Source organism: Oryza glaberrima, chromosome 3, assembly GCF_000147395.1.
Source record: "Oryza glaberrima chromosome 3, OglaRS2, whole genome shotgun sequence".
NCBI lineage: Eukaryota > Viridiplantae > Streptophyta > Magnoliopsida > Poales > Poaceae > Oryza > Oryza glaberrima.
Genome location: NC_068328.1, coordinates 15,483,764 through 15,495,530, shown reverse-complemented (window position 1 = coordinate 15,495,530; position 11,767 = coordinate 15,483,764). Strand labels below are relative to the sequence as shown.

At 48.2% G+C, this 11,767-nt stretch overlaps 1 protein-coding gene and 1 long non-coding RNA gene across 2 annotated transcripts; one reads left to right on the top strand and one right to left on the bottom strand.

Annotated features, from left to right (window-relative positions):
* Window positions 1–304: 304 nt before the first annotated feature.
* LOC127767794 (F-box only protein 13) lies at window positions 305–1,858 on the top strand. Its single transcript, XM_052293239.1, has one exon. It carries the CDS (start codon window positions 378–380, stop codon window positions 1,602–1,604), a length of 1,227 nt encoding a protein of 408 aa, XP_052149199.1. The 5' UTR covers window positions 305–377; the 3' UTR covers window positions 1,605–1,858.
* Window positions 1,859–1,923: 65 nt separating this feature from the next.
* Window positions 1,924–3,314, bottom strand: LOC127768371 (uncharacterized). Its single transcript, XR_008016578.1, has 3 exons — window positions 3,234–3,314; window positions 2,521–2,973; window positions 1,924–2,455 (listed from the first exon to the last, which is right to left on the bottom strand). It is a non-coding gene; the product is annotated as an uncharacterized LOC127768371 (long non-coding RNA).
* Between the last annotated feature and the right edge of the window lie 8,453 nt (window positions 3,315–11,767).

Sequence of the window (11,767 nt, the reverse complement as noted above, 5' to 3'; positions counted from 1 at the left end):
TATTCATTATCTAAAAAAACTACTTCCTCCATTTCATAATATAAGACTTTCTAGCATTATTCACATTCATATAAATATTAATAAATCTAGATACACATATATACCTAGGTTTATTAAAATCTATATAAATATAAGCAATGCTAGAAAGTGTTACATTGTGAAACGGAGGAAGTTTAATACTATTTTACATCGTTATACTACATATTTTTTAAGACATGCATACATGCATCATTATACTAGTCGTCGTCATATAAATAGCGGAGCCAGCCGTGCTGCTGCCTTTCACTTCACAGATTCACACACACACACTCTCTCTCTCTCTCTCTCCTCGCGTCTGCGTGTCAACGCCTACACAAACAGCTTCCTCCTCCTCCTCCATGGCGTCCATGGCGGCGAGAAGTAGCAGGAAGCGCAGGAGCCCGCCGCCGCGTGGGCTCGGGGACCTCCACGACGACGTGCTGGAGCGCGTCCTGGCGAGCCTCCCGCCGGCCACCTTCTTCCGCCTCCGCGCCGTCTGCCGCCGCTGGAGCGCCGCCGCCGCGTCGCCCACGTTCCTCCGCGCCTGCGCCCGCGTCCCGTCGCGGGACCCGTGGTTCCTCATGCTCTCCGGCGCCCGCCCCCGCCCGCCGCTCGCCTTCGACGCTGCCGGCCGCTCCTGGATCCCCTGCCGCGCCGCGCCGGGCGGCAGCTGCGGCGGCGCCGACGCCGCCGTCCCGGTGGCGTCGTCCGGCGGCCTCGTCCTCTACCGCGCGCCGGGCACGGGCGAGCTCCTCGTCGCGAACCCGCTCACCGGCGCGAGCCGTGCCCTCCCCTCGCCGCCGGGGGCCCACGGCGGCGCGCCGCGGCTCCACGCCATTGCCATGTACGGCTCCCCCTACCGCGTGGCGCTCTTCGCGGGCGAGCTCCCCGACCTGTCCATGTCGGTGTTCGACTCGTCCAGGGGCTCGTGGGAGGGCCCTGTCGCGCTCTCCCGGAAGCCCGACGCCGCCGCGCTGCTCCCCGACGACGCGCCGTCCCAGGGCGGCGCCGACGACACGGTCTACTTCCTCAGCAAGTCCGGCGACGTGGTGGCCACCAACATGCAGCGCAGCGCGTCGAAGCAGTACTCCTCGGTGGTGGTCGCCGCGTCGTCCGACGGCGGCGACGCCGTGGCCTACTTCCTGAGCCACTCCGGCACGGTGGTCGCCTGCGACACGGCGCGCCGCACGTTCGCCGAGCTCCCCCGCATCCTCCCGGTCTACTTCGAGTACTCCATCGACGTCGTGGCCTGCGACGGCGCCGCCTACGCCGTCGTGCTGGCGGAGTACCTCGACACGGCGAGCCTGCGGGTGTGGGGGTTCGCCGGCGGCGCGTGGCGGCAGGTGGCCGCCATGCCGCCGGCCATGTCGCACGCGTTCCACGGCAAGAAGGCCGACATCAACTGCGTCGGCCACGGCGGCCGCCTCATGGTCTGCGTGAGCTCCGGCGAGGCCAACGGCTGCTTCATGTGCGACGTCGGCAGCAACCAGTGGGAGGAGCTCCCCAAGTGCGTCAATGGCGATGGAGAGGTCAACGACTTCTTGGCCGCTTTCTCCTTCGAGCCTAGGCTAGAGATTAGCGTCTAATTAAGCGCGTGTGATTAGTTCTTGTGTGTTAATTAAGGAGCTCTGTTTTGTGTTGCTCCTTGTTTGCTTGCTTGATTACTTGATGTGCATTAGACATCTAGTGATCACTGTTTCTTTTTTGAGTGATCCAATTATGTGATTTCAGATTTGTTTCATGGATATCAAATTGAGTCCTTTTGTACTGTCAACTGTGCATGGTTGGTTAGTTTGGATTTTCTTTTTATGTTCTCTCTCTCTCTCTTCTTTTTATTCTTCTTGGAGAACTACATTAGTATAATCTTATACTACACATGAATTATATGAGGAAAATATAGAGAATTAACAAGTGAGGACCATCTCTTCAGAAACAAAAGGGAAAGAATGCATATTGCCTTCAATGAAAAGCCAGGAGACTGAGGTCGCATCAGGGCATCAAGAAGGGAAGGAACAGAGCATCAAGGCATTTTTGGCAAATTCTTGATTTTGTTCTTGAGGATGGCATTTACCAAGATGCCCCCTTCTTTCTTTTGATTAAAAATTGCTTTGGTGGAACAGAGCATCTAATCCCACAGGCAGTATACCTATGTAAGCCCCTTGTTTTTTAGCCACTGGCAAGACTTGTCAAAGCACCATCTTACAAAAATGTGCACCAACATTTGAAGATAAAAACTCTTCATGGAACAGGAGGTTCTCTCTCTATCTTGTTTGCTACTACTAGCAGTAGATCTCACTCACACATCTCATGTGCATGCATACATGCTTCAGGGGTGTTTGGAAACTAGGGACTAAATTTAGTCCCTGTGGAGGGACTTATGTTTTTGTGAGAGGGACTAAAGTTTAGCTCCACTTTAGTCTCTTCAACCAAACACCACCTCAGGCTGATCCAAGAAGAGCAAAACAAAATTACAAAACTTTAGTCTCTTCAACCAAACACCACCTCAGGCTGATCCAAGAAGAGCAAAACAAAATTACAAAAGGAGAGGAATAAAGAGAGAAAACACACACACAGCACCATTGTAGTAGGAAGGGTATAACTTTCTCCCTTTCTTTTTTCCCACAAGTGCAATGCAATGCAAATGCAAGGCAGAGCTAGCTATAGCTAAGCTACACAGTACTCCTTAGCTTGCCCATGCAACAGCAAAAGTTGGGACCTTTGCTTTGGAAGGAGGCAGTGTGGCTTCCACTGAGGGAAAGAGCCATCATAAGAAGATGTTCTTGCGTGCAGACTTTGGATGGAGGAGAGACAGACAGAGAGAGGAGATGCAGAAGAGCTCAATTACTCTTCTCTACTAAAAGCCACAGGCAGAATCATGCCATGTACTGCATGCTCCTCTCTACTACCCTTCTTCCTTCCTCCTCTTCTTCACCTTCTTCTTCTTCTTCTTCTGTCCTGCAGTCGAAAGGGAAAGCTAATGTGATGGTGTGCTGCTGCTGCTGCATTTGTGGTGAAGAGACAGAGAAATTGAAGCTAGTTATTTGCAAGTGCTCTGAGCCTTTGAGAGAGAGAGAGAGAGAGAGAGAGAGAGAGAGAGATGTATGTGCGAGCATGCGCGTGTGGTGCTTTCTTTCTTTAAAATTTGTTTGCTTTGATCTTTGCAGATGCATATGCCGCTTTAGCGAGTGCAAACAAGGTATTTAAAGCGTGCTTACCGCTTTAGTAGTTGCAGACTTGCAGTGCAGCGCAGCAGCCAAAGAGTGATCTACTACTACTTGCAGTAGCCTTCCTTCCTTCCTTTGCAGCTAGCTAAGCTTAGCTCCCTTTCTTTGGCGTAAATAAATAGTAGATCCTCTTGCTTAATTGCACAACATTTGCGACTGAAATCAAGTTGACAGCATGAATTCTCTTCTTGACACAGTGCATCCTTCATCCATAATATAGTAAACTAGTACTATACGAGATACAACCTATTATAGCGAATTTTAACCGTACAAAAATACGTCACATTTGATACTTAGTACGTGTGTTACTATATTTATATTTAAGGATGGATGTAACAACACATACTATAAGACGTTAGTAACTTAACCGGCATATACATCTCAACTAAATATGTACTCACTTAGTTTCAGATTATAAGTCATTTTGACTTTGGTCAAAATTAAATTACTCTAAGTTTGATTAAGTTTGTAGATAAATATACTAATATTTATAACACCAATTATTGAATCTATAATTGAATATATTTTTATAATATATTTATCCTGTATTGAAAATATTACTTTTTTTCTACAAAGTTGATTAAACTTGGAACAATTTAAATTTGATCAAAATCAACATGACTTAGGCTGCGTTCTTTCAAAGGAGATTGGGGAGATTGTCGCTCTTTTTCCGCGCGCACGCTTCCCAAACTACTAAACGGTGTATTTTGTGCAAAAAATTTCTATATGAAAGTTGCTTTAAAAAATCATATTAGTCTATTTTTAAAATTTAAAATAGTTAATACTCAATTAATCATACGCTAATGGCTCACCTCGTTTTTGCGTATCTTACCCATCTTCTCAATCCCCTCTCCCTCAAACACAGCCTAATATAATCTGAAACGGAGGGAGCAGTAAGCATGGTGATTACATACTACGTAGTAGATGTGAAGAAAGGGTGTTGTGCTGTTACAGCTACTGCTGGTGATGGGGATAATAAAAGAGGGAGAGAGGCAATGGCGACTGTGCCGGCGGCAAGATGATGGCATGCAGCATGTTGGTGTTGGATCGAAAGGTTTGGCAGGAGGGGAGGGAGAGCGGTGTGAGAAATGATGGGCGTCGGCGCGAGGGAGATGGAATGATGGCAGCGGTTGACACGGCGATAACAGAATTCCCTCGCAATCATCGCCATTTCGCTCGCGAATGCTTGATCGATGCCTGTTTGTTTGGGATCATATCATATCCTATCCTATCTATGATCATCTGCCACCATTTTCGCAGAGAAAAAGCTACATTGTCCTCAACTTTTCGTGCGACGTGCTTATTAACGGTATCTTTGATTCGCAGAGCCCATGTACTAGATAGTACCACTGTATAAACTGTAATCTACGCATACGTTGCCAGAATGCAATATAATACTCCCTCCTTATTTTTTTTTGTTTGATGAGTTAACCAACGTCATGCATTTGTGCAAGAAAATAGTATTATGGAACAGAGAGGGTGCTAAATTTGTTTTATCTCCCGTTTTTAATTTGATCCCAATAGTGGAGTTCTGGTGCTGGCCGTGTGAAGGAAGTGGCTCCCCGATGGCCAGGCTGATGTCCATTGTTGGATGCCAGAGCTGTTTTTCGCTTTGGTGACTTTCGTGGCTTCAGTGTCACTGTGGTTGTGAAGTCGGCGCTGCTGGGTCGCTTGGACGGCTAGCTCGGCAACAATAACACCTCTTATGTGATATGGGAGCTATTTAGTCGCTTTTGTGTTTAGCTTGGCGGCGACATCCTGCGTTTGGGCTCCGCCGTAGTTGTTAGTTGTGTACCGGTGGTTTTCAGCCGGTTTTCCTGTAATTAATCGTGCAATTGTATGATTTTCGGGCCCGGTTTTCCTTATAAATTGGGTCAATTCTCTTCTTCTAAATATAAAAGTGGAACAAAGTTCCGCCTTAGGTTTCAAAAAAAAAAAAGTGTGTTCTTTACTCCCTCTTCCAAACTTCTACTCTATTGTATTTCACGCATGCGCTTTCAAACACTACTACAGGAACGCAAAGAAGATGGCACTATGGATACTGGAACAACTAAAATCGATGCCTATAAACATTTTCCCATTATTGCAATAGAACCGGTACCATTCAACAACTATAGGTGCAGTTCTAAAGAAAAAATAGCACCAATATTATAAGTGTCGATTTTTCTAAAAGGATCGACACCTATAATATATTATATCAACACCTATAATATATTAAAGGTATTGGTTCTATGCCAACACAAAAAACCAAGCCGATCGACTGACACTCATATCCACTCACGTCCTTATATTATCCCTACCCTACTCTTACTCTCCCCTGCCCACCCCCCTCTCTCTCTCTCGCTAGCAGGCCTCTTCCCCCTCTCCCTCCGCCCCAAGATTTCCCGACTTCTCCTCCTCGTCACCCACCCTCTCTTCTCCCTCCTTGGTGGCGTCCCCACTGTGGCGACGCGCGCATGGATCTGACAGTCCTCTTCCCCCTCCCCCTCTGCCTCAAGCTTCTCCCACAGTGGATTTGACGATGGCGGCTTTTCTCGCAACGGATCCGGCAGCAACGACTTCTCTGGCAGTGGATCCGGCTACTATGGCTTCTCCCGCAGCAGATTCAGCGGTAGCAGTGGCGTTGGTGGCTCCCGCGGGCGGATCTGGCAGATGGTGATAGTGAGCAGTGGCGGCGTCAACCTTCTCTCCTTTCGCTCTTCCTTGATGTTATTGGATGTTCTTCGACTATGATGATGTTGTTGTTCTTCTTTCATCTTTTTTTAAGATGTTGTTGTTGTTGTTGTTGTTCCGTGGTGTCGATACTATGACTTGTAATCTACTCCCTCCGTCCCATTTTAAGCGCAACCATGAGTTTCCGCGCTCAACTTTGATCGTCCGTCTTATTTGAAATTTTTTTACAATTAGTATTTTTGTTGTTATGAGATGATAAAACATAAATAGTACTTTACTCGGGACTTATTTTTTAATTCTTTTAAAAAAATTTCAAATAAGACGGACAATCAAAATTGGGCATAGAAAACCATGGCTGCACTTAAAATGTGACGGAGGGAGTATGGTTTTGTGACGATGACTAGGATCTGTGATGGTGATGTTGACTGTTGGGAGTTCGTTGTGATTGATTTCGGAGGGCAAAGTTTGGTTGATTTTGGGGGCGACACAAGGTGGATGTGCTTGGAGCTGGCTTTTTTTTTTTATCCAAGTAACCTTAAAGTATCGGTTCCTAAACCGACATCTTTGAGGAGACTCAAAGGGGCTGCCTGCTTGATACCGGTCAGGAAATTCGGTACTTATGGTTGGTTCCCACCCGACACATAGGTGCATTTCTATACTAGTGCAAACTGGTAAACGATGTGTTTTTTCCAAAAAAAAAAAATACTCCCTCCATCTACTTTTGATAGTCATATTTCTAAATCTGAAAAATTTATTTTTGATAGGCATATTTCAATCCAACAACTTATCATCTTATTGCCTTTCTTGAATTTAATACGTGACTCTTCATTCTTCCACATAAGATTGGCTACATGAGCATCGAGAAATACAAATATTAATGAATCGCTTGTTTACGAGGAATGACTAGTAGCATGTTTAAATGGGTGATAAGTAGAATTACTTATCCTTGGTCTGTGTGCCAAGATAAAATATGACTATCAAAAGTAGATGGATGAAGTATTCTATAGTAAAGTTATTTTATAAAATAATAATAATTTATTTTTAGCTAATATTTAATTAATTATGCGCTAAATAATTACATCATTTTTCCATGCAGGAAAGGAGAGGCTTCCAACACCTTGGTTCGAACACACCCTGAAAATGCCATGGTTACTGCCCGAGAAATTTTGTTGGACAAGTTTTTCAGGAGGTATATTAAAACATGAATATTAGGGAATAACCTAATATCAAATAATTAGAAGGGTGAGGCTTTGAATCTAGGTCGCCTAACCCACCACCTTGTGAAGCTAAACAGAAAACCCCTAGGCTTTTCTCAAAGGAGGTATATTTGTAAAAGAAGTTTTTTTTAATAAATAAGCTAGAATGTAAGAAATCCAGACTGTGGAACTGAAAAGAGTATATGGGAGAAGATGAGGATCGCCTGCCAAATGCCAGCTGAGATAGCATTAGCTGATGTTTCAACTGTAATCTACTACTACTCAGGGGCGGATTTAGCGTACACACGATGGGGGCCCTGGACCCCAGTCAAAATTTACGCTCCTCGGTATATTCATAGTAGTATGACCTATGGACCCCCACTCCAATTGGAAAAAAGGACCCCACACCCCTTTGTTTTCGTTCCTTCCATCGCACACGCGCGTGAGTCAAGGGGTCGTCGAAGGTCCGCTCCTCTTCTCCGTGGACTCCGCCCATCCATCACGCTTCCCCCGCATCGGTTCATCTTCGCTCCTATCGCTGCTTCCTCCCTTCCTCGCGATCACTCTTCATAATCAGCACCTCAGCGGTGCTGCAGTTGTTGCTCTGTCTGTCCTCTCTGCCTCCCATGGTAAGTACTCCTCTTCCCTGTGAATAGATATAGTGGATGGATCCCTAGCCCTAGGTCTCCCTCTTCATGTGCTCTATCTAATCAACCTTCTCATGATTTTATAGGAAAGATAATGGACAAGTTTTTTATTAGATATCCAACAGCTATGAACACCACAAGAGGAAGTTCTAGTGCAAATGCATCTAGACCAATACCAAGAGAATTCTGCAGTGCCGCAACCAATTGATTTGGACAACTTCCTCGGGATCCTAGTAAAAGGAAGAGAATGGTAGATTATCATCCCAATCAACATGAAGATGAGAAAGTATTTAGTTTGGGGACCATATCAGCCACGTGGTGATTTTCAATATCCGTATAGGTTGATTGGGAATAAGAAGAGATGGTTCAATCATGTATAGGTCGTGAAAAGGATACACAGGATGCCATGTATGTTCTAAACCTTATTCCTTATCTATATATATATATTACTTTCAGTAATATTTTTATTGGTTTGTGTTAACTAATAACTTATGTTGTTTTTACAGGCAATAACATTATTTAGGATTTTGGAAGACATATCTATATATTACTATTTAAGATAATGTAATATCTCAGAGTTTTTATAAGTTGCAATGAAGTGAGTTTCACTCGGCTTTCAAATTGTTCTATGAGTTATAGATGCATGCCCCCAGTCATTTTTTTTTCTGCGTCCGCCCCTGCTACTACTCCTCTCCTCTGTTACTTTTTCCTTTTTCACTAAAGGTTCTTCAACTTGTCATTGAGTTGCAAAATCATCCCCCAACCACAAAACCAGATATATGCCATCCCTTAACTTACAAAAACCGTTCACTTTTGGTCCTTCCGTGGTTTTGACACCAGTTTTATCTGACGTGGCAGCTGAGTCAGCGTGGGACCCACGTGGGCCCCACATGTCAGGCTAACAGCGTTATTTCCCTTCCTCTCACTTTCCCCTCTTCTCTCTCTTCCTATCTCTCTCACCTCTCCTCTCTGTGTGGGCCAACCCCCGGCCAGCGGGTGGCCAGGTGGGGAGGAGGCCCGCAGGGCGAGGCGACCGGTGGGTGAGGCGAGAGAGGCGCCCGGCGACGGGCGACGCGGCGGCAGCGACGCGGAAAGAGGTGCTCGCGTCGATGTGGTCATCGTCGTCGCCGCCGGCGAGGTGGGGGAGGCGGAGGTGGGGAAGGGGAAGGGGAAGAGTGGAGGGAGTGGGAAGGACGGCGACCGGCGGCGAGAGTGCGTGGAGAAGGAGGAGACAAGGAAGCCAGCGGTGAGCGCGCAGGTAGATCCTCTTCGTCGCCACTTTGGGCCGTCTCGTCACTCGCAGGAGGCGGCCTAGTCGATGTCCACAGTTCTACGTCGCCTCCATGTACTGGTTCATCACCACCCTCTCCACCGTCGGCTACGGCGACATGCACGCCGAGAACACCGGCGAGATGGTCTACACCACCGCCTACATGCTCTTCAACCTCGGCCTCACCGCCTACATCATCGGCAACATGACCAACCCTGTCGTCCACGGCACCAGCCACACCAGGAAATTCGTCAGTAGTCACTTTCTTTGATCGATCCCTTGCTATTTCTTGATCAGCAGCAATTCTTTGGTGTTCTAGCTTGGTTCAGTATACTCTAGTACTCACACTAGTACTCACAAGTCACATCACATGATGGTTTCTTGGCGTGTGTACGTGGTTTTAATCACATGATCACATTTGATCTCAATGTGATCATGTGATTTTTGTTTCTTTTCAATTCTTGTTGGATGTTCATGAGTAGTTGATATCTTCTGTGGTGTAATTTAAGTGAAGGTTTCAGAGATGAGAGTACTTCGCGCCGGGAGAGGATATCATACTGCAGAATGAAGCGCCTATAGATTTCTACATCTGAAGCAGCGTGTTGACATTAGTCCTGGCTTGCTTCAGAAGTTTGGTTCCGTCGTGATGGGCGCATGGAGCGGAGCGAGATGTCAGGAGGACGCCATTTTCTTAAGATCAAATAAACAGAAATAATAGACGCAATGCAGGTTGCGAGAGTTGCGTGGAGTGCGCGGTGTGCATGTGTGTTCCAGAGTCCTGAAGAACCGGGTCGTGGGATGGCGCGATTTTTGGGCATAGGATTTGTTTTTTTTTCTGTTGAGTATATTTAGGAGAGTAGCTCTAGTTTCCGTTTTGTAAGTTTACAGTTCAGTTCAATGAAAGAAACCAGAAAATTGCCCCACAATTCCTCTCTCACTTTCGCTACTCTGAAACTCTACTTTTCTCTGTTATGAATCCCGCTCTGAATTTCTTCGTTTCTCTGTCTATTGCCGTGCTGGACGCGCACAGTTTGCACGCGAGGTGTTCGATCCAGTGCATTGTCACTAACAAGTGGTATCAGAGCTTCTCAGGTTGGGGGGCGGATCTGACACTATGGCGTTGGTTCCGGCAACGGCGGATCCAGCGAAGGGGAGCTCGGGAAGCGCGTTCCTTTACCCTCAACTCACATCAACCAACTACACTAGTTGGGTGATACGGGTGCAGGCAATGATGGAAGATCAAGGCGTATGGGAGGCGATCGAGCCGGCGGCCGGAGCGGCTGTCGACCCGAGGAAGGACAAGAAGGCGAAATCCCATCTTCTCCAGTCACTGCCGGAAGATCTCTTGATGCAGGTGGCAAAGAAGCGGACGGCGAGGGAGGTTTGGGACTGTCTCAAGACGAGGTTCGTCGGGGTAGACAGGGTGCACGACGCGCGCCTGCAGACTCTGAAAGGAGAATTCGCCAGCATGGTGATGGAGGCCGGGGAGTCGCTTAACCAGTACGCTGGCCGGATCACCACGATGGGGGTCCGGCACTCTGCTCTCGGCGCGACGTTGAACGACGCCGCCATGGTGAAGAAGCTGTTCGACACCGTCCCGGAGAAGTTCGTCAGCCTCGTCGCAGGGATCGAGCAATTCTACAACGTTGACAACATGCCGTTCGAGGAGGCAGTGGGCCGCCTCAAGGCATACGACGAGCGGGTGCGCAAGAAGAAAGCGGCAGCTGGCGGAGTGACCGCCGACGGCCAGGTGCTCCTTACTCAGGCTGAGTGGGAAGCGCGCTTCAAGAAAGGCGGGGGAGAAACCTCGTCGCCACAAAAGAACAAGCCCTCTGGTGAGGGGGCGAACCGCGGCCAGGCCGGGCGCGGTCGTGGCAGGGGTCGCGGACGCGGCGGAACGCAGAGCAGCGGTGGCGACTCCAGCGGCGGTGGCCACGACAAGAGCCACATCAAATGTTTCAACTGCGAAGAGTTCGGCCACTACTCAACGCAGTGCCCACATCCGAAGAAGAAGAAAGCCGAAGCCCATCTTGTGCAGACGGATGACGCCGGTCCAGCTCTACTCCTCGCGGTGACGGAGGCGATGCAGAACGCGCCGGGGCAGGGCATGGACTGTGGGCTGGTCGTGCACGAGGAGCGTGTATGGCCTCGCCTGATGCTGGCAGAGAAGGGAGCAGCTGCTGGTGATCTATGGTACTTGGATAATGGTGCTAGCAACCATATGACTGGGGATCGACGGAAGTTCCGGGAGCTGGACGAGACCGTTACAGGGGTGGTCAGATTCGGCGACGCCTCATCAGTACAGATTATGGGGAAGGGTTTAATCCTTTTCACATGCAAGAATGGTGACCAGTGGCTGCTTGATGACGTCTACTACATCCCCAGCCTGTGCTGCAACATGGTGAGCTTAGGGCAACTCACTGAAACTGGCCACCGAGTTGTGATGGATAATGATGACCTTGAGGTGTTCGACAAAAATCCCTGGCGCCTGGTGATGAAGGTAAGGAGAACCTCGAATCGTTTGTACCGGATTGAGTTGCAACTAGCGTCCCCTGTGTGCTTGCTGGCCAGTCTCGGCGATCCAGCGTGGCTGTGGCACGCGCGGCTTGGACATGTAAACTTCCAGGCGCTGAAACTCTTGGTGGACAAGGAGATGGCAGTGGGAGTTCCTCAAGTACATCATCCCAACCAGCTTTGCCAGGCTTGCCTCGTGGCGAAGCAGATCAGGCAGCCATTCCC

Bases quoted from the DNA above. Each gene is read 5' to 3' on its own strand.
- LOC127767794 (XM_052293239.1), top strand. From the start codon at position 378: ATGGCGTCCATGGCGGCGAGAAGTAGCAGGAAGCGCAGGAGCCCGCCG.